We start from the raw sequence: 22,742 nt of genomic DNA, 5'->3' as shown, positions 1-22,742 counted from the left end.
TAAACTTCCAGCTTTGACAACAGTAGTTATTCGCTACTACATTACTCAGGCCAATTCTAACGGTATTTTATTTCCGATTCACGAAATGTACTTCAAAATCAAAGTGGCCAAATCACAACCATTCTCTATTTCTTATTCAATGTAGTGAAAAATGCACAGCAGTCATTTTAGATTCTTCAAATAACGTAAAAAGCTGTTGTCCGTGTAGATAAGAAAACAAAAGTACCCTGTTTTACTCCAGACCAGGGTGGCGATAAAGCACCAGTGAAGTTTATTTCCCGCCTTCATGAAACATCAGAATATAATTTATGTGGTTCAGTCACCAACACCGTGGTCCGCGAAATAGTAGAGATTAGAGAAATGTCGATAACCTTACTCTTGTGAGATATTGTTAATGGTTATATTGAGACTCGCGTGTAAATGAAACGTTACTTTGGTTTGTAAGGATTCGGAGATTAGTTTTATTTTGAGAGCTTGGCAAGCATCTTTGTCAAACTAACGTTAGTTAGCTAATGTACACCTTCACGCTAGGTATAGGACGGAGAAATGCTACTGTTCTGATAAATCACTGCGCATCACCTGTCCCATCAGCCCAGCCAGGTAAGTGGAAACATCCAGACAGTCTTAAATATATATGTGTTCACCTTCATTAACCAGGTAGGCTAGTTGAGAACAAGTTCTCATTTACAACTGCGACCTGGCCAAGATAGAGCAAAGCAGTGCGACACAAACAACAACAGAGTTACACATGGAATAAACAGTCATTAATACAATAAAGTCTTTATACAGTGTGTGCAAATGAGGTAGGATAAAGGAGGTAAGGCAATAAATAGGACATAGTGGCGAAATAATTACAATATAGCAATTAAACATTGGAGTGATAGATGTGCAGAAGATGAGTGTGCAAGTAGAGATACTGTTGTTTGACAGTTCATTTTTCGCGTAATCCCGCCCACCGCAAATTACTATTGGGCGTGGGGCTCTCAGCCTCCCTTGAACATTGCGCTGATTGAGGGGATTCGATTATCTGTCCCGGGGTGTCACTGTGTAGGAGATTGTATCGGGTGAAAAGTGATTGCATTCGTTTTTTAACCGGGCTGTATTCCGGGTGTAGGCCAGGGCGGCGTTGAGTAAGTTTTTCGTTCTGGATAGTTCAATTGAACGGAAACTGCTGTCCTAAATGACCAGTTGAAACACTGGGAGGGTTTGGCTTGGTTAACCCTGGCAGTATGGCCACTTCCCTTTTATGGCCACGCATTGCTTCAAGCCACACCCACAAAACGAGAGCAAACGTAGTCACATCAAAAACGTAAAATGACGTTTTGGTGAAACGTGTCGTTCAGAACTAACCATTCTGCAACATAGCAAACGTTTACGCGAACTGAACGCAACTGTGGTGTCCTACTGTGGTCGATGTTGAATTCGGCTCAAAACACAAGTGATGTAGGCTAATAATGTGGAATAATGAGTTTATTTTCATATCAACGATTTAACTGTCGCCCTAAATGAAGACTAGTCTGAAATTCAAAAATATGTTATATGGAAAAAAGGTGTATGTTTCCGAATGATGCACCATTCAGCCAAGACAACATGGCCGACCTCGCAGAATACTGTTCATCAGTCACTGTTTTTAGTTATTCACTGTGTATTTATTCCTTGTCACTGTTTTCTTTCACTCTACATTTTTGGAAAATAACATGTTAGTGTTTGCCTACACCTGTTGTTTACGAAGCATGTGACAAGTCACATTTGATTTCGATTTGAGAAGGGAGATGATACACTTTTGCCCATAGACTGGTGCACCGCGGTTCAGCTTAATCGATCTCCCTCACTGATTGGTTCAAGTTTGAAAAGGCTACTGAAGTGACATTTGGCATTCTTCCTTCACAATTGACCAAATATGCTGGTTGTGTGTTGCAAATTCTGGAGGAAAGAACAAGCAACACTAGTAGCTATTTCTCCCACTTTGTTGGGGGTTAGACATTTTGGAATTAAGATTTTTAATGACTGGAATTTTGTGAACACTTCCAATCCTGAGGGATAGATAATATTTAGATTGGGTAGTTTTTGGCAAGTGGTCTCCAACCTTTTCTAGCATGAGAGCTACTTGGGGGGGGGGGGGGGGATGAAACATGTCGGGAGCTACAATTATTTTTTTTCTATCTTTCAAATAGGCATTCTTCTCTTTTATCCCCTGCAACTATTCCCCCAGTCCTTGGTGTACAAGTGAAAATAGTGCACTGTTTTCTGTCAATATATCTGGTAAAATAATGGTTAAAAAACAGCTCTAAGGGGGCCCAAAAAATGGTTTGTTTTTTTCTCTCGTAAATTGTTTTCTTTGTTTAATTTTAACTGGTTTTAGTATTTTAAATCACTCTCAAATGTACAATTGTTCATAGAGAAACAATGCAATTGGATGTTTTGAGTCCAAGTCGATGGTTAATTCCCTTCTAATTGTGCATCTGGCCCTTTTAATTGCGAGTCTAGTGACTGCTGAATGTGCTGTCTTTGCCGGTCTAGCAATGTTTCTCTGTACAGCTGCTGCTCATTTTATGGCAACGTTCGCAAATTACAAGTAATAGATACAAATGATATACTTACTCATGATATACTTCTGCCAGATAAGTCTACTTTGCAGCAGTGGTGTAAAGTACTAAAGTAAAACTTATTTTAAAGTAGTGTTTGGGGGTATCTGTACTTTACATTACTATTTATATTTTTGACAATTTTTACTTTTACTTCACTACATTCCTAAAGAAAATAATGTACTTTTTACTCTACATTTTCCCTGACACCCAAAAGTACTCGTTACATGTTTTATGCTTAGAAGGACAAGAAAATGTTCCAATTCACACACTTATCGAGAGAACATCCCTACCTCCTCTGATCTGGCAGACTCACTAAACACATGCTTTGTCTGTAAATTATGTCTGAGTGTTGGAGTGTGCCTGTGACTCTGTAAATAAAACAAGAAAATTGTGCACATTTGCTTAATATAAGGAATTTGAAATGATTTACAGTGCATTCGGAAAGTATAGAGACTCCTTCCCTTTCTCACATTTTGTTACGTTAAAGCCTTATTCTAAAATTGATTAAAATATTTGTTTTACTCAATCTACACACAATACCCCATAATAACAAAGTGAAAACAGGTTATACATTTTTGCAAATTTATGTAAATGTTTTTATTTTATTTTTTTATAAGTATTCAGACCCTTTGCTATGAGACTGGTGTGTCATGTTTCCATTGATCATCCTTGAGATGTTTCTACAACTTGATTGGAGTCCACCTGTGGTAAATTATATTGATTGGATATGATTTGAAAAGGCACACACCTGTCTATATAAGGTCCCACAATTGACAGTGCATGGAACAGCAAAAACCAAGTCATGAGTTTGACGGAATTGTCCGTAGAGCTCCCAGACAGGATTGTGTTTAGGCACAGGCTTGGGGAAGGGTACCAAAAGATTTCTGCGGCATTGAAGGTTCCCAAGAACACAGTGGCATCCATCATTCTTAAATGGAAGAAGTTTGGAACCACCAAGACTCTTCCTAGAGCTGGCTGCCTGGTCAAACTGAGCAATCGGGGGAGAAAGGCCTTGGTTAGGGAGGTGACCAAGAACCCAATGGTCACTCTGACAGAGCTCCAGAGTTCATCTGTGGAGATGGGAGAACCCTCCAGAAGCACAACCATCTTTGCAGCACTCCAACAATCTGGCCTTTATGGTAGAGTGGCCAGACGGAAGCCACTCCTCAGTAAAAGGCGCATGACAGCCCGCTTGAAGTTTTAACCTTTAATTAACTAGGCAAGTCAGTTAAGAACAAATTCATATTTTACAATGAAGGCCAAACCCTCCCCTAAACTGGACGACGCTGGGCCAATTGTGCTCCGCCCTATGGGACTCCCGATCACGGCCGATTGTGATACAACCCAGGATCGAACCAGGGTCTGTAATGATGCCTCTAGCACTGAGATGCCGTGCTTTAGACTGCTGCGCAGAGAGAAACAAGATTCTCTGGTCTGATGAAACCAAAATTGAACTCCTTTGCCTGAATGCCAAGCATCACGTCTTGAGGAAACCTGGCACCATCCCTACGGGGAAGCATGGTGGTGGTAGCATCATACTGTGGGGAAGTTTTTCAGCAGCAGGGACTGGGAGATTAGTTGGGATCGAGGCAAAGATGAACGGAGCAAAGTACAGAGAGATCCTTGATGAAAACCTGCTGCAGCGCGCTCGGGACCTCAGACTGGGGTGAAGGTTCACCTTCTAACAGGACAATGCCCTAAGCACACAGCCAAGACAACGCAGGAGTGCCTTCGGGACAAGTCTCTGAATGTCCTTGAGTGGTCCAGCGAGAACCCGATCTAACATCTCTGGAGAGACCTGAAAATGGCTGCAGCGATGATGCTCCCCATCCAACCTGACAGAGCTTGAGAGGATCTGCAGAGAAGAATAGGAGAAACTCCCCAAATACAGGTGTGCCAAGTGTGTAGCGTCATACCCAAGCGGACTCATGGCTATAATCAAAGGTGCTTCAACAAATTACTGGGTAAAGGGTCAGAATACTTATGTAAATAAGTATGTAAATACACTGCTCAAAAAAATAAAGGGAACACTAAAATAACACATCCTAGATCTGAATGAATGAAATATTCTTATTAAATTATTTTTTCTTTACATAGTTGAATGTGCTGACAACAAAATCACACAAAAATTATCAATGGAAATCAAATTTATCAACCCATGGAGGTCACACTCAAAATTAAAGTGGAAGACCACACTATAGGCTGATCCAACTTTGATGTAATGTCCTTAAAACAAGTCAAAATGAGGCTCAGTAGTGTGTGTGGCCTCCACGTGCCTGTATGACCTCCCTACAACGCTTGGGCATGCTCCTGATAAGGTGGCGGATGGTCTCCTGAGGGATCTCCTCCCAGACCTGGACTAAAGCATGCGCCAACTCCTGGACAGTCTGTGGTACAACGTGGTGTTGGTGGATGGAGCGAGACATGATGTCCCAGATGTGCTCAATTGGATTCAGGTCTGGGGAACAGGCGGGCCAGTCCATAGCATCAATGCCTTCCTCTTGCAGGAACTGCTGACACATTCCAGCCACATGAGGTCTAGCGTTGTCTTGCATTAGGAGGAACCCAGGGCCAAGCGCACCAGCATATGGTCTCACAAGGGGTCTGAGGATCTCATCTCGGTACCTAATGGCAGTCAGGCTACCTCTGGCGAGCACATGGAGGGCTGTGCGGCCCCCCCAAAGAAATGCCACCCCACACCATGACTGACCCACCGCCAAACCGGTCATGCTGGAGGATGTTGCAGGCAGCAGAACGTTATCCACGGCGTCTCCAGACTGTCACGTCTGTCACATGTGCTCAGTGTGAACCTGCTTTCATCTGTGAAGAGCACAGGGCGCCAGTGGCGAATTTGCCAATCTTGGTGTTCTCTGGCAAATGAAAAACGTCCTGCACAGTGTTGGGCTGTAAGCACAACCCCCACCTGTGGACGTCGGGCCCTCATACCACCCTCACGGAGTCTGTTTCTGACCGTTTGAGCAGACACATGCACATTTGTGGCCTGCTGGAGGTCATTTTGCAGGGCTCTGGCAGTGCTCCTCCTGCTCCTCCTTGCACAAAGGCGGAGGTAGCGGTCCTGCTGCTGGGTTGTTGCCCTCCTACGGCCTCCTCCACGTCTCCTGATGTACTGGCCTGTCTCCTGGTAGCGCCTCCATGCTCTGGACACTACGCTGACAGACACAGCAAACCTTCTTGCCACAGCTCGCATTGATGTGCCATCCTAGATGAGCTGCACTACCTGAGCCACTTGTGTGGGTTGTAGACTCCGTCTCATGCTACCACTAGAGTGAAAGCACCGCCAGCATTCAAAAGTGACCAAAACATCAGCCAGGACGCATAGGAACTGAGAAGTGGTCTGTGGTCCCCACCTGTAGAACCACTCCTTTATTGGGGGTGTCTTGCTAATTGCCTATAATTTCCACCTGTTGTCTATTCCATTTGCACAACAGCATGTGAAATTTATTGTCAACCAGTGTTGCTTCCTAAGTGGACAGTTCGATTTCACAGAAGTGTGATTGACTTGGAGTTACATTGTGTTGTTTAAGTGTTCCCTTTATTTTTTTGAGCAGTGTATATTTCATTATTTTTAATACATTTGAAAAAATGTCTAAACCTGTTTTTGCTTTGTCATTATCGGGTATTGTGTGTAGATTGAGCGGGGGACAATTGAATCCATTTTAGAATAAGGCTACAACGTAACAAAATATGGAAAAAGCCAAGGGGTCTGAATATTTTACGAATGCACTAACTTTGCAGTCAACTTTGGCGTTGCAGCTTCTTTTTGTATTTTTTTTCACAATTTTTTTAGTTGTAAGAATTTTTAAAGAAATTGCTCTTAGATACCCACATTTTCTTGTCATTTATTTAATGAAAGGGAGCCATTATAATACATATGCTCAAAATGTATGATGCCACTTTGGGAACAGGACTTAAAGGTATTTGTCTTTAAATGCTGGAGATAATGTTGGGCTGTTCCAAAAAGGAATGCCTGGCGCTATGGGTTTGTTCCGTTTCATGAATTTATGTACATTTTCCCAAATTTAAATGAAAATCATTGGGATGTATTTTTTTCTTTTAAGCCTTGGACCAACCCAAAGTAGGTATTTATATATATATATATATATATATTATAATTTTTATTATTTTTTTATTATTATATATATATATATATTAATTCATGTGGTATTACATTTATGGCTTCAATACTCCTCCAAGCACCAGGATAGTCTGCTGTCCATTGTTTAAGTGAAGACAGTTGTGTGGCCCAGTAATACATTATCATAGGAAGCAGTCCAAGACCTCCTGCTTTAAGGTAAGTGTAAAACATTCAATTTGGCTCTTGTTCATGCCATTCCAAATAAAATTGGAGAGTAGGCCATTTATTTTCTTACAGAAGTTGGATGGAACTGGTAAGGCTTGGAATAAATGCATCAACCATTGTAATATATTAATTTGGATTATGTTCACCCTACCTAACATGGAAATAGAAAGAGTTCTCCATCTCTGAACATCGGATTGAATCTTATCTAATATTTTATAGGCCTCCTCCAAATTGTTTGGTATCAAAACACCCATGTCATGTGCCTTTGGCCATTTCCACTGAAATCTACTTTCCAAGTTTGAAAAGTCAACTGAAATAATTCCCACTTTCTAATTTTCTCCTAATTTACTTTGAATCCTGACACAGTACCATACGTGTCCAACAGTTGCAAAATAAATTCTGACATAATGTTCTGGTTCAGATAAATACAGTAAAATGTAATCTGCATACAATGATATCACATGTTGTTATCCACCAATCTCTATTCCCAGGATTGAGCAATAGGTTTGATTATTGATGCTAGGAGTTCCGTGGCTAAAGAAAATAAATAACTGGACAGAGGGCATTCCTGTGTTGTTCCTCTTAACTTAAATGGAGCTGAGATTAGTCCATTTGTACTTCTACCTGCTTTGGGGGATTTATACAATAGCTCAATCCAGGAAATAAATACCAGACCAAATGTGTGTTTTTTTTTTAAAGACTGCCCTCAAATATGCCCATTCCACTCTATCAAATACTTTTTCAGCATCCAATGATACTACCACTTTTGGAAAGTTCAAGTTCCTGGTCTGAAGAAATCCTTTTCCTTATGAACCCTGTTTGATCTAAGTGAATCAAGTTTTTTATTACACTGAACAAAAATAAATGCAACATGCTACAATTTCAGTGATTTTACTGAGTTCATTTAAGGAAATCAGTCAAATGAAATAAATTCATTGGGCCCTAATCTATGGATTTCATATGACTGGGAATACAGATATGCATCTGCTGGTCACATAAACCTTAAAGGTAGGGGTGTGGATTAGGAAACCAGTCGGAATCTGGTGTGATCACCATTTGGCTCATGCATCTCCTTCGCATAGAGTTGATCAGGCTGTTGATTGTGGCCTGTGGAATGTTGTCCCACTCCTCTTCAATGGCTGTGTGAAGTTGCTGGATATTGACGGGAACTGGAACATGCTTTCGTACACGTCGATCCAGAGCATCCCAAATATGCTCAATGGGTGAGTATGCAGGCCATGAAAAAACGGGGACATTTTCAGCTTCCAGGAATTCTGTACAGATCCTTGCGACATGGGGCTGTGCATTATCATGCTGAAACATGAGGTGATGGCAGCGGATAAATGATACGACAATGGGCCTTAGGATCTCGTCACGGTATCTTTGTGCATTAAAATTGCCATCGATTCAATGCAATTGTGTTCGTTGTCAGTAGCTTATGCCTGCCCATACCATAACCCCACCATGGGGCACTCTGTTCACAACATTGAAATCAGCAAACCGCTCACCCACATGACTCCTTACATGCTATCTGCCAGGTACAGTTGAAACTGGAATTAATCTGTGAAGAACCTACTTCTCCAGTGTGCCAGTGGACATTTGAAGGTGACTATTTGCCCACTGAAGTCAGTTACAATGTCGATCTGCAGTCAGTTCAAGACCCTGGTGAGGATGACGAGCACGCAGGTGAGCTTCCCTGAGACGTTCTGACAGTTTGTGCAGAAATGATTTGGTTGTGCGAACCCAGTTTCATCAGCTGCCTGTGTGGCTGGTCTCAGATGAGACCTGCAGGTGAAGAAGCTGGTTGTGGAGCTGGGCTGGCGTGGTTACACAAGGTCTGTGGTTGTGAGGCGGCTTATGGTAGAGAAATTAACATTAAATTCTCTGGCAACAGCTCTGGTGGACATTCCTGCAGTCAGCATGCCAATTGCACGCTCCCTCAACTTGAGGCATCTGTGGCATTGTGTTGGGACAAAATTACACATTTTAATGGCCTTTTATTGTCCCTAGCACAAGGTGCACCTGTGTAATGATCATGCTGTTTATTCAGCTTCTTGATATACCACACCTGTCAGATGGATGAATTATATTGGCAAAGGAGAAATGCTCACTAACAAATCAAATTTGAGCAAAATAAGCTTTGTGTAAAAATGTATTTTATTTCAGCTCATGAAACATGGGACCAACACCACATGTTGTTTTATTTTTGTTCAGTGTACTATTTCTATGCGAAATGCCAATGCCTACAATTTATTTATAATCCACATTCAAAAATTATACTGGGCGGAAGGTTCCGCAATGACAATCCATCCTTATCTATCTTTTTTGAAGTTAGGTGATTTGAAGCCAAACAGTCAGAACGTTTTTCTCTAGAGTTGCTGTTAGCATATGTAACAGGCTTTAGTGATTTGGGATGAAAGTGTCTGTAAAATTTCACTGGGAATCAATCACCAGGAGATTTCCCATTTTGTAGTCTATCGCCCCCACCAGCTCACTTAGGGAAACATTTCCCTATCATACAATTTTTCTCTGATTCAGTTATAATTTGTACATTTGGGCTTATTAGTGAATTTGTCTCTCTTTGAACTTTCAGATTGATACGGTTTGATCAAATGTTTTAAAGACTGAGTTAATTTCAGAAATTCCATTGGGGTTTTTAATGCTGTAGATGGTACATTCCTGGTCCTCTTTCCGAATTTGCCAAGCAAGCATTTTCCCCACAATTTCACCTTGCTCAGCATTGTTTGGATTTCAGGGCAGCTATCTCTGCAGACCAGGTGTTTTTTATTATGCTATAATTCAAGCTTCAACTTGTTCAACTGTTGAAGGGTGTCGACATTTCTATTTAATCTGCGTTTTCTTTCTTAGTTGTGAATTCTGTAATTGTATTTCTCATTCTTTATTGGTCTTTTTCTTATGTGAAGAGTAAGACCTGATATAACCTCCTCATATGCTTTACGAGCTTCTCAGACAACAGTTGGGCATACTTCATTATAGACATGCTTTTGGAAATAAATGTAGACCTGTGTGGTGAGATGAGGTTAACTCTTCGGTCCTTTAAACAAACTGTTATATGAAAAATATTGTGCACTATAGCTTGGACAATAAATTAGACATGTTTCTTCCAACATGAGGGCTGCTTTCCAAAATAAGTGAAATCTGCTTTGTGTTTTGTTTCCTTGCCAGGATACTAACAAGTATCGCGATACTGGTATCGGCCCTTAAGCTCTATTTAGCATTTTCGGGAGTTGGGCCATCGATTAACCCTAAAATTTGTGATAGACCAAGAATGGTTGCCTGGTTACCCAGACTCATTGCTGCGGCGAAACGCTCGTTTGTTTCTTCACCGCAATTTGACTCCACCCCCGGACCCTTATAGAACGCATTCGAACCGTCTGATTGGGTCCAGAAACTGATGGTTTGGGCCAGAACCAGAACACACGTGGGTAAAGCAACGTTTTGAAATTGTCATTGCCTTTTGATACTGGTTACTGATCCAATCGCTGATTACTTTGTTTTGTACAATCCTGCTTGTACAAAACAAACAATTTTTAGATTATGGCAGACTGAAGTATGTAGTGAATTATAGAGCAACGGAAGAATTAAGTGTGTCAGGCAATGATAATGGCATTGAGTTATTCTGTCTACATAGCAGTTTCTGTTTTTCCGGAGTCCTGCGGTTGATTATTTGTATCACAGTGTACTGTTACATGCACACGATCAATATTGTGAATCATCAGAAATATAATAGTTTGATTTTAAGGAAATTGCCAATCAAAATATACGTTCTACCACAGCCACCATGTTATTTTTGGAACCCTATATGTGAAAAGTATTTGTAAAAGGCATAATTTCAGTTTTTCCGAACTCCCTTCACTCGCGGAGAATAGGGGGGGCTGGCGGAGAATAGGGGGGGCTGGCGGAGAAGAGGGAGACTGGCGGAGAAGAGGGGGCGGCTGGCGGAGAAGAGGGAGACTGGCGCCAGCGCTGGAACTCCGATTTAAACGGCTTATTTAGAGTTTGAACTTAATAAGCAGAAGTTGTCATGAAGTTTACATGACAACTGCAATAATCAGTTTAATATCAAATTATTATTAGTGTGTATGGAGTCGAGTAACCGTTATATGTCATGATTGAATGTCTGTTTCAGAGGTGTTCACGGGTCCAGGTCCAAAATGAAAACTTTTCCCTCAGTGTCGGGTCATGTTTGTTTGTCATTGGGTCTCTGCAACTACAGCCGAATGGACCTGACCACTGCTCTGCGTAGCCTATGAATTGACTTATAGAAGGTCGAGCCAACATATATAAAGACCTATTCTTGAACAGGGAGCATTTATTATTATAATGTTTTGGCACTGGTCCATTAGGGTACGGATCGGGTCTAGGTCTTGTTGTCGTCGGGTCCGTCTGGGTCTGATTGTCCCGGGGTCTGTCCGCGTGCAACTTTTTTGGAGCCGAGAAGACCTCTACTCTAGTCTGAACTAAAAAAGCCTGGTCTCACTGCAGCTGTCCTGGGTCTGGCTCCCCTGGCCCAGACTGGGGATTTGGGTGAGACTGTTGAGGACTCACTGCTGTCCCACGGAGGGGCATAGAGCGCCCCTAGCAGGGGGCAGGAGGAGCAACAGACAAAGCAGCGGAAAGCACATAATTGGCTCTGCCAAGGCCATCTGTAATCCTGTCGGTTTAATTTAGGACATGAATGGAAAGACCTGGAGGGAAAGAACCGGAGAGCAGGGTGCTTTGTTGGGTTCTTTACATGGGCAAGGGCCCTGGAGAGTTTCTCCTTTCGTTTATGAAATCATATTCGATATTAGCTCTGTGACACTGATATGGACACTGGGAATTGCCAGGGACCTCACGATACGATACTTAGGTGCCGATACGATGTGTATTGCGATTCGATCATGTTCCAAACATGTTACTCACCATGTCTGCTGCAGAGCAACATGAGGCAGCCATGAGAATGAGTTTTGATCAGTCATGGAAATAAGTGTTAAACAAATTGGCTCTCTATTTTAGAAAAAGTTATGGAGGAAAAAATTATGGCGTTTTGGTGCAGGTAAGACCACTAGTGCAAAAATAATATTGCAATACAATATATCATCAAAAATAACATCCCAATATGTAACTTTTTTTTTTTTAATTTAACAAGTCTCCTTTTTGTTGTACAGTCAGTTGCACCTAAGGACTGACATCACTCATGTCAAAGTGCATAATTCATGGATTGGTGTCATTGTTTTGTAGAGACGGGAGGAGAGGATAAGGGAGGGGAGTTGAATCTCTAATAGGCTTGTCTATCGCTGGCAACAGGAAGTAAACACGAAGCATTGGCTACATACAGTATTAAGTAGTGTTAAGCTACCTAATCTCCTGTCTCGCGTGAGTGTCTGGGTGAGTGTCTGTGATGTTTGTCTGCTTTTCTCTGGGATGAGCGATGGTGACGAGAGGTGGACTCTGGTGAGCTGGGTGACGTGGGGGGGGGATCTGTATGTATCATCCTCTTTCATTATGTTCTTTGTCTGTGCGCTTGCCTATTTTTAGACAGCAGGCAGGGTTACTCCTGTTTGCTCTGTGTGTGTGTGTTTTATTATAGAGATTAGGTTTCAGGCTGTAATAGCCTGTCATGCATTGTTATATGGAAAGTTACCGTTCCGTTGTACTGCCGTTGTGCTATTCCCAACAGGGACTTCAGTCTGCCCAATGATCGTTTCAGTCGCGTGTACAGATTTAGAAACGGTTTCAAAGGCGAACAATATGAATGCCGGGATTGTTCCTTGAGAGATGGCAGCAACAGTTTTCTTGGTATGGCTATGTTGAGCATAACTCGTCTCTGTTGAAATCTGGGCCAACTCTGGGCAAGAAATATGGGAGAAGTGTGTCTATAGCAGATGCCAGTAGATGTAGGTCCCCAACTCTTGCTGTAATATCACCATGTTTAGAGAAGGCCCCATCATGTGGCCTCATTTCTCTTCCTGTGTTCTTTACTGTGATGGGGGAGCATCAGTGCTCATTTCCTGTCAAACCAGCCCTGTGTGGTTACAGGGGAATAGAACAACCGCAGCCTCTCAACTTAAGCTTTGCACTACTAGCAAAGGGTGACCGTGCCATTACGGTAAAATGTTTGCTGCCATTGGGGAACAATTGCGCCTTCCATGCTTTGTTTGCATGCTAGAAGAAGAGGAAGTTAAATACTCAGATGTAATTTTGGTATTTTTGCGTGACGTATGATTTTAGAATTAGAATCATTGATGTTGCCAATCAAATTATTTACTGTTGCTTAGAAAATAATAATATTATATGAATTTTCATCTAAATGCATTCCTGTCTTCTCGTCCTTGTTTTCGTCCTTGTTTTCCCAGCTCCAGCTTCTTAACAACAGCCCTGGACTTTGAGAAGGAGCACATGATCACTCCAGTGTTTTCGAGTCTCCCAGGATGTCTCGGCGGAGCCTGCGTCTGCACACTATCACTGGTCTCTATGGCGACGACAGCCTCGACTCTAATCTGAACCACAATGTGTACCACGGTGCCTCCTTCAGCGCAGGAGGAGCCAGTCGCAGAGAGTCCAAGTAAGTGATGCTGCTGCTGCCCTGGGGTTCCTTCTATGGATTTGGGCCTGCGTGTTACAACAAATGGTTTCCATGTCTAATCTGACTGTTCACTTCTCCCTCTCCCAGGGGGTTGAAGAGCAGGAGGTCTCAGCAGCACTCTGTCTCCTGCACCCAGTCTCTGCTCTGCACCACGCCCCGTAAGAGCCAGCATGGCTCCCGGCAGCACAACAGCAGCGTGACCGCCAGTGACGCCTCCATGCTGGACGAGTCGTGCATCCAGGAGCGCACGCTGGTCGGCAGCTTCTGGGGTTTGGATGAAGCTTCTGAAGATAAAGGTCTTCTTTTTTCCGACCTTATCGATCACAATTACTTGTCATGCCTGAGACATTAGTGTTTTGAATGGATTCCTTTTTAAAAGGCTAATTTTGTGTTTCATTATCAAATCTGTCTGTGCGTTACAGAGCGGACCATGGCGGTAGACCACAGTATGTGTAGGACCAACGGAGACATTAACTCTGTACAGACCCAGACCTCCATGGTGAACGGTAGCTTCTGTAAGGACTTCCCTCTCCCCTCGGACAGACATGAGGCTCTAAGCACCTACTCCTTGTCCTCCACTGGTGCCTGCTCTGCCACCAGCTACCAGGCCCTGACAGCCCCCTGTACGTCCCCTCCCTCCACGGTCTACGCCAGGGACAAGAGCCGCAAGCACAAAACGGGTGAGAGCCAAGTACTATAATATGTATGCGCTCAGTACTGCATGTGTTGTATCTGGGAGTGTTTTCCCTTTCCATTCCATTTGAAGGCATATCATCCACAGTGTTTTGGTTGTTGTTGTTGTCATTGCTGATGCATGACTGTGTCAATTTTCATTTTCTTACATTTGACATTCATTGTGATTTTGTGCATTTTCAATCAAGTTGAATTGGTTTGATTCAGGTCTGCTGGTGTCCGTCTCGGACACCTGTGTGCGTGTGAGCAGGAGGGCAGCAGCCTCTGTGGCATACGTCTTCTCGCTGCTCTTAAAGAGTGTACTGATGAGGACACACAAGAATGGTGAAGGTATCAGCTTCTGCGCCGGCTCGGCTTCTTGCTGTCTTTACAGCGCCAGCATTGCCTTTCACTCTCTCTCTCATATCTGCCTTGCAGCATCCCACTTTTGTGTCATAAATAATGCGGATAACGGATAATTCATCGTTTTAGGTGGGTCTCAACTTTTTCCTGCACTCTTAACAGCGGTGTAGTGCTGAGATAGGCTACCACCACATGATTTGCATAGGCTGTCAGGAAATCTGACAATGCTTTGCTAAAGCTCAACATAATCATGCAATCTGGATTATTTGGCCCCTTTTTCTCCCCAATTTTGTGATTACGATCTTGTCTCGTCATCTCCCTAACGGGCAACGGTCGAGTCATGCATCCTCCGAAAACATGACCCGCCAAACCGTGCTTCTTAACACCTGCTCGCTTAACCTGCCAGCCGAACCAACGTGTTGGAGGAAACACCGTTCAACTGACGACATGGTCAGCCTGCAGGCACCCGGCCCGCCACAAGGAGTCGCTAGAGTGCTAAAGAGGCTGAACGATTATTCATCGGGGTTGGGCATCCACAAATCAGGTGTTGCATGATTTGCATGGGACTGTGCTTAGTTATCACTGGTTGAAACTTGATGTTAGGAATACCCCTGGTTGCAGTCCACTAATCTCTTGCACTGTACTGAATCTGCACTAACACTGGAGGTTGCAGTGGCTGTGTGAATGACCATGGTGGTTCTCACTGCTGACTGACTAACCTAAAACTTCTCGTCACCTGCTTCTGTACTGTCCTCTATCTTTCTCAACATGGGGACAGAGGCTGACACTACCACAGCTTTTCCTGCCTACAGCTTTCTCACTCCTTTTAACATCACTCCACCTTCCTTTTTGGGTGTTTGTATGGCACTTTTACCCCACAGATCTCCCAAACAAATGGGCTACCTTCGCTTTGGCTATTGCCCTGGTGACATGCAAATTTGCTCTCTCGCTCTGCGCTCAGGTGAAGGAAGGGAAAGAGGGATGCTCCATCGATATGTAGTTGTGCTAGTTTTTATCTGATTTTATTTCTTATTGGTTGCAGCTCTCTCCAGCTACTGCGGAAGCATGCATGTAAAGGAGTTGGGGACTGACGGGAAGCACATGAATCCGATTGGCTCTCTGTGTGAGTAACTGACCTCCACACCGATATAGTTGTTTGTGCATGAACCCTTGACTATGTACTACAAGACGATGTGTTTTTTGTGAATAATAGAATAATGTGACTTGGTATGATTTGTCATGGAACTCTTCTCATAACCTTTGTGACTACACACACCTGCCACGTACTTCTTGTTAGTGTACTCTTGGTAGAGGAAATGTCAGTTGCACAACTGAATGCATTCAATCAGAGAGGTGTTGCCTTAATCGACGTTGGGGAATAGTTGTTGTTGTTGTTGGGAGGTTAAATGTCTTGCTCAAGGGAAGAACGGCAGATTTTTCAACCTTGCTGGCACGGGGATTCGTACCATCGACCTTTTGGTTATTGGCCAAGAGCTTTTAACCGCTAGGCTACCTGCCTTTTTAGCCTGCCTCTGTCTCTCTCAAAACATTTTTATTTTCATGTTTTATTTTCTGCCTTTGCTGCTCACCCACCCTGCTGATGCTAATAGGTGATGACTGCAAACGGAAGCAGCACGCGGAGACACACGCAACCTACACCACATGGGCCTCCCGGTCACACCACGTGTTGGGAGCACTGTGGCTCACCGCGGTTTACACAGGTTACCTATTAATCCAGCAAACTCTGGCCCATCCTGATATACTTGGAACAAGTTCTACATTTAGTCCTTATTTTACTGTTGTATGTAAGTAGATGAAGTTATGTTTTGGTCCCCAGGCTCAAGTGTGTTGTGGGTTGGGCAGGAGGCAGGCTCAGCTGTCTGGGCCGTGATGAGGAGGATGCTGTCGGTTCCCTGGTTGGCAGTTAGGTCCCCAGGTCATAATTTTCCCGTGTGTAACCAGCCTCCAGATACACCCCTGCATGATACCTCCTAGTCCTAGTCTCCCCATGGCTAGTTTGTGTGTCTGCCTACCTAACGTGAAACCCATTTAGAATGGTGGCTTGGAGTAGATCTATCTCTCTAACCTTTTCCCATTTAAGATGACTAGCTGCCGTTTCTTTTGCGTCTCATCATTTCTAATTCACTGCTCTATGCGTTAGGCTAGGAAACTGCAGAGACTGTCTGCAGAACTGATACCCCCCCTCTGCCTGCTGCTTCCGTCTCTCTGGGCATTTTAAAGTTGGCGCCAAGAATGGGAGCGATTTGTCACACTGTACAGGAGTTTGATGGAGTCGTGCGATTTGCTAAAGCTGTGCTCTCCTTAAAAAAAGGCTCCTCTCTGCTGTACTGTGCATCTACGCTGACAGAGAACACTTTTTTTGCTCGGCCTTCTTTATCACCTCTGTCTGTAACTAACCCCGCAACCTGTTGCACTGCATTTATGTCCTCGTCTCTTACCTCATCTGGGGAATGTACTTGATTCTCTAATCCTTAGTGCTGTGTGGACGTGCCTCATCTACCCCTCCCGCCTCCTGAAGAACGCTCACTAATCTGCTCCCTGTCTGTCTTTGTGTGTACAGGCAAGGCAGCGACGGGGGTCTTCTGGTGGCTTGGGACTGGATGGTACCATCTGGTTACCCTTATCTCTCTGCTCAATGTCTTTGTCTTGACACGGTGAGTCTCTTGGGCCTGAGAGTAATACTCAAGGAACCGGTAACTGCCCAAATAAAGGAAACGCCACCATAAAATGTAGTGTTTCCGTTATTTTGCTAGTCACCTGTATGTGGTAGTGGCTGGAGCTCCATAATATGTGATCACACTAACAAGTGTTTTTCTGTTGTCGTAGTTACCCTGCCAAGCTCCTCAAACTCCTGTTGATTTTGCTCCCATTCCTCATCCTCCTGGGTGAGTAGCACCGCTCTCATGCTGGTTATCCATAGTACTGAACAATCACCCACTGTGACCTCTTCCGTCTCCTAAATCTTCCGTTCTCGATGTTCTCCCAGCTCTGTGGCACTGGGGTCCATCCAGCCTGCTATCTGTATTGCCTGCCGTTAACGTCACTGAGTGGAGGACGGCCTACACCCTCAGTTTCACCTCTGCCCAAGCCCAGACCAAAGACGGGCAGTCCACCATGACTCCACCACCACTACCACCAGCTGTCTCACAGGTAGCAGGGGTGTTGATGCACATAATTCAATCAACCAGTCAGCTTCCTTAAGACATTCCAATTCTATGGATAAGGTCTGATACTCTGTATAGCTGACCTGACCCCTATCCCCCTCCCCTGTATATGAACAGCCAGGCAGTGTGGCCGTGTCTGTGGACTCTGAGCGTCTGGCCCAGTTGGAGCAGAGGCTGGCCCAACTGTGGGAGAAGGTGGAGGGAGGAGGCCAGAGGCAGGAGCAGCAGCACGGAGAAGTGCTGGGTCTCTACCATTCTCTACGAGAGCAGCTGGACACCCAGGCGGACAGAGACGGCATGGGGCTGTGGGTGTCTGGCCTGCTGGAGGAGAGACTCACCCTACTGAGGAGAGAGATGGAGAAGGATGCAGTACTGCAGAGGGAACAGGTGATTCTCCAGGTTGGGTTGTCAGGGGTCCATTTCAGGCAGCAGATAGTAATTGTGCTTGTAATGAAAAGTAAATGAGTATATAATTTGGTCCACTTACTTGGGTAACTTAAAAAAATATATGTACATACTTTTTTTTTCTTTTTTTTACCTCTGCTCATTAATCTCTTCATGTGTTGTGCAGGATGTGATGCTCATTAATCTCTTCATGTGTTGTGCAGGATGTGATGCTCATTAATCTCTTCATGTGTTGTGCAGGATGTGATGCTCATTAATCTCTTCATGTGTTGTGCAGGATGTGATGCTCATTAATCTCTTCATGTGTTGTGCAGGATGTGATGCTCATTAATCTCTTCATGTGTTGTGCAGGATGTGATGCTCATTAATCTCTTCATGTGTTGTGCAGGATGTGATGCTCATTAATCTCTTCATGTGTTGTGCAGGATGTGATGCTCATTAATCTCTTCATGTGTTGTGCAGGATGTGATGCAGGTGCAGGATGTGATGCTCATTGATCTCTTCTGTGTTGTGCAGGGATGCTCATTAATCTCTTCATGTGTTTTGCAGGATGTGATGCTCATTAATCTCTTCCTGTGTTGTGCAGGAGCAGGTTGTGATGCTCATTGATCTCTTCCTGTGTTGTGCAGGAGCAGGTTGTGGTGCAGCAGCAGGGCCAAGAGTCTCGTCTTGCTCAACTAGAGGTTCTACTGCAGACACTGGCTGCCAAGACAGAGGTACACATCCATAGATCCTATACTACGTTCTATGTATAGCCCCCATCCCCACAGAAGGCCTTTTGCCCTCACTGTAAATTATAATTTGTTCTTAATCGACTTGCCTGGTTAAATAGAGGTAAAATATTTTATATAAATGTACAGACCTTACTGTAGAAGCTGTATAAAATGTATTTGTTGTCATATATCCATGTTATGTTGATGATGTCTTCAGGAGGTGCAGAGGAGGCAAGTTGAGACTGCCAGTGCCACGCCAGTTCCTGCGCCAGTCAGGTGAGTTCAGCACAAAACCCTTTGGATTGTAATAATTGAATGAAATCACGAGTTGTGTTGAATATTGCTCCCTGTGTGTGCCCTTCAATTGTGGGTGCGGACAGTGAGTCCCATGATGCCTTGCTGGCGGAGGTGCAACGGCTGGAGGCGGCACTGGGGAGCATTCGGCAGGACCTGCAGGGGGTGATGGGATGCCAGGGCATGGGGGACCGCTTGGACCAACTCCATGACATGGTGAGTTGCTTGCGCTCTCTCTCTGTTCTATACATGCATTGCTCCAGCATGTGCCTTTCCAGATGGCCTCTTCCATTGCTTTGAATAGCTGGTCCTGTATAGACACTCAATATTATATCTGACTGAATCTCAGCATAATATTTTTTTTCTGGAGATCTTTTGTATAAATCCCTCTGTCGACCCTTGACCTCTGTGGTCGTGACAGGTGTCTGAGCAGGTGTCTGAGCAGGTGAGGCGGGAGCTGTGGATCCTGTTCTACGGCAGTGAGCAGGCCGGAGATTCCAAACCCGGGGAGAAGGAACTCCCTGAGTCGCTAATGCAGTGGCTCTCTGAGCGTTATGTGAGCGGGGCAGACCTGCAGGCCTCTCTGGCCTCCCTGGAGCTCAGCATCCTGCAGAACGTGAGCCTGCAGCTTGAGGAGAACAGGGCCAGGCAGGAGATGCTCAGCACTGAGACGGTCTCTCAGACCGTGATGCACACTGTTGGGGCCGGGATGTCCGAGGAGGTAGGTTGTTTGTTTGAGTGCGATGAGCCAAGTAAAGCCTCCCCCGGGCCAAACCCTCCCCTAACCCGGATGATGCTGGGCAAATTGAGCGCCGCCCTATCGGACTCCCAGTCACAGCCGGTTGTGACACAGCCTAGGTCACGGCCGGAAGTGACGGCGCAACACTGCCATGCAGTGCCTTAGACCGCTGCACCACTCGGGAGGACATATATACTTTTTGTTAATATCGTTTTAAATTAGATTCAGTGTTTTGGTGTTCTCAATTACTTATTTCTTGTCTGTCTGCATTATTCCAGTTCCTCACCCAACAACTCTGTTCTCCTCTTGCTCCTCCAGCATGTGCAGCTGATGGTGAAGAATGCTCTGAAACTCTACTCCCAGGATCGGACCGGCCTGGTGGACTACGCTCTGGAGTCTGGAGGTAAAGTTTCACAGCTGTTGTGGTGGTGGGGCGTGGAGACCTACGTTGACTGTTTGTCTACTGCCTATTATTTAGAATGATATGTTTTGGCTTTGCACAGTACACTGTTTCTGCTATGACTGGCTTCAGCTATGCCCTCGTTGTGAGGGTGGCTGACATTGTGCACGGTCGTGAAAGTGACATCATTGCTACGTGTGTGCAGGTGGCAACATCCTGGGCACTCGCTGCTCTGAGACGTTTGAGACAAAGACGGCACTGATGAGTCTTTTCGGCCTCCCACTCTGGTACTTCTCACAGTCTCCTCGTGTGGTCATACAGGTACGACTCAAGTCACCACATGAGGACTAGTCTTTTGATGGCTTGGTGATTTCATTAATGGATTATATTGGGAGAGTTTTAGTTCCTGATACTGCCTAGCCAACACATTCAGCCACTGGTCTGATCAATGCTCTCTCTCTCTCTTTTCCACTGAAGCCCGATGTCCATCCAGGGAACTGCTGGGCGTTTCAGGGTTCCCATGGTTACCTGGTGATGCGTCTCTCCATGAGGATCGTGCCCTCTGCTTTCTCATTGGAGCACATCCCCAAAGACCTGTCGCCAACAGGCAACATCGACAGCGCCCCACGCCAGTTTAACGTCTATGTAAGCCACACTGCTTACCCAATTTAACATGCCACATGTTTGTTATTTCTGTCTTTACAAGCCATTCAGAAGAACACCTAGTAGATGCTCAAGTCAGTCACGTTTTCTGTGAATGTGCTCTGGTGAAGCAGTACTGATTGACCCACTTACTGCTGTAGCTCTCTGCTGTTTTCTAACTGTGTCGTCGGTTTCCAGGGTCTGGATGATGAATACCAGGAGGAGGGTAAGCTACTTGGCAGCTATACCTACCAGGAGGATGGGGACGCGCTACAGACTTATCCTGTCACCGTAAGTACACTTAACACTGCCTCAATGGGCTTGATTGGTCAGATGTAGATGTTATGTAAGTAGTCCACATGCAGTGTTGGGGAGTAGTGAACTACATGTTGTTTAACTACATTTTGCAGTAGCTTGGTGGTAGATGAACTTTTTTCAAATCTTGGTGGGTTTTTTTCAGTATTTATACTGCTACACTGCAAAAAAAGTAACTAACTACTGGAACGACACACTGTTTTTACAACAAAAAAAATGAAATAATGTCCTTTTTCGATATCAGACCTTCCTAATTCTCACGTGAAAACACATTTTTGTGTTTAATAGGCTCAATTACACATTGTGTTCAAATCTGATTCCAGAGTGATCTGTTCTTGCAATTGTTTGTCTATGACATTTCAGATTTAGATGTGATAATTTATCACAAAGTAGCTAGGATGTATTGAACTACTGTTTCAAAGTATCTTTAGTTAAGTAAACTACAGTATATTTAGCTTGCTTTAGCATCTTAAGTAATTGGTAGTTTGGTAAACTATGATTTCAGAGTAGCTTTCCTGACACTGTCCACATGGCATTTATCTCTAGCACTACTAGAGATGGTGACTTGGCAAGTTATAGGTCTTGCTACTTGAGTGTAAACTGAGTGTCCTTTGCCATCTATCCACAGGAGGAGAACGATATAGCCTATCAGACCATTGAGGTTCGGGTGCTGTCCAACTGGGGACACACGGAGTACACCTGCCTCTACCGCTTCAGAGTGCACGGTCAGCCCAGTATCAACTGATGGCACCGAGCAGACCACCCTGCCTACATTTGAATGTTCTGCGGATGACTGGAGGCATATTATGCAAAAAATGATTGGATAACAATCAGTGCTTTACTATTGGTTGAAAAATGTTTCAAGTACATTTTTTCCTCAGTCTATTTAGACATGAGCTATACGTATTCTGAGACCAAACTGGATTCTTGAGTGTTGAGCCCCTTCTCGCACATGGTTAAACCAGGTTTTAGCATGTTCTCTTACGAATAATGTAGACGTGTACATTTTGTCAATAGTATGTCATTTTAAGTCTACTAATGTCAAATGCTTTGAAAGATGTATATGCTGCAGTTATTTAAATGTTTGTTTTTTAAAGGGAAGTAAGTAAGTTAGGGATATCTTGCACTGGTCCCTTCAGCCACAGAAATCAGGCTTTGACCATTAACCTTTTATCGATAATCTACAAGTGCCCAGTTGTAAATCTCATTATTTATTTGTTTGTCCTGATTTAGCAATCTGTGTACTATATTTTTGTAAAGGCTTTTCAGACTATTTGTAAAATTGGCTTGGAACTATACAGGTTTTTTTTTTAAATATTATTTTATTTTTGTCTTTTGTAACTTGTAAGAAATGTTCAAATAAAGACCTTCATTTCCAGTTGTTGTAAAGTAACGGTCATTGATTCAAAAAAGTATTTTTGCTTTTTTAAATAACTTTGAAAGGAAATGTTAGACTGAGAAGTTTCAAAAAAATGTGGATGTTTTGTTTTATCATGCCCCACAGGCACAGCTTGGT

General features: G+C 43.9%; 1 protein-coding gene across 15 annotated transcripts; it reads left to right on the top strand.

Moving 5' to 3' along the window:
- The first annotated feature begins 320 nt into the window (after nucleotides 1–320).
- LOC135505094 (SUN domain-containing protein 1-like) lies at nucleotides 321–22,604 on the top strand. Of its 15 annotated transcripts, none has more exons than XM_064924177.1 (21): nucleotides 321–600; nucleotides 13,269–13,477; nucleotides 13,586–13,794; nucleotides 13,921–14,178; nucleotides 14,399–14,521; nucleotides 15,576–15,656; nucleotides 16,144–16,254; nucleotides 16,371–16,469; nucleotides 17,115–17,208; nucleotides 17,381–17,439; nucleotides 17,541–17,704; nucleotides 17,836–18,105; nucleotides 18,753–18,839; nucleotides 19,054–19,112; nucleotides 19,217–19,346; nucleotides 19,552–19,851; nucleotides 20,188–20,272; nucleotides 20,475–20,590; nucleotides 20,747–20,914; nucleotides 21,110–21,202; nucleotides 21,855–22,604. In XM_064924177.1, the coding sequence occupies exons 2-21, from the start codon at nucleotides 13,344–13,346 to the stop codon at nucleotides 21,969–21,971; spliced, it is 2,757 nt and encodes a 918-aa protein (XP_064780249.1). In that variant the 5' UTR covers nucleotides 321–600; nucleotides 13,269–13,343; the 3' UTR covers nucleotides 21,972–22,604. The 15 variants fall into 15 exon arrangements, with proteins under 15 accessions (XP_064780249.1, XP_064780252.1, XP_064780247.1 ...); XM_064924180.1 differs by lacking the exon at nucleotides 321–600 and adding an exon at nucleotides 10,174–10,351; XM_064924175.1 differs by lacking the exon at nucleotides 321–600 and adding an exon at nucleotides 10,174–10,355.
- The last annotated feature ends 138 nt before the right edge of the window (nucleotides 22,605–22,742 follow it).

The sequence above is a fragment of the Oncorhynchus masou genome, chromosome 18 (genome assembly GCF_036934945.1).
Source record: "Oncorhynchus masou masou isolate Uvic2021 chromosome 18, UVic_Omas_1.1, whole genome shotgun sequence".
Taxonomy (NCBI): domain Eukaryota; kingdom Metazoa; phylum Chordata; class Actinopteri; order Salmoniformes; family Salmonidae; genus Oncorhynchus; species Oncorhynchus masou.
The sequence above is the reverse complement of the archived record's forward strand: the minus strand, read 5'-3'. Positions and strand labels throughout refer to the sequence as shown.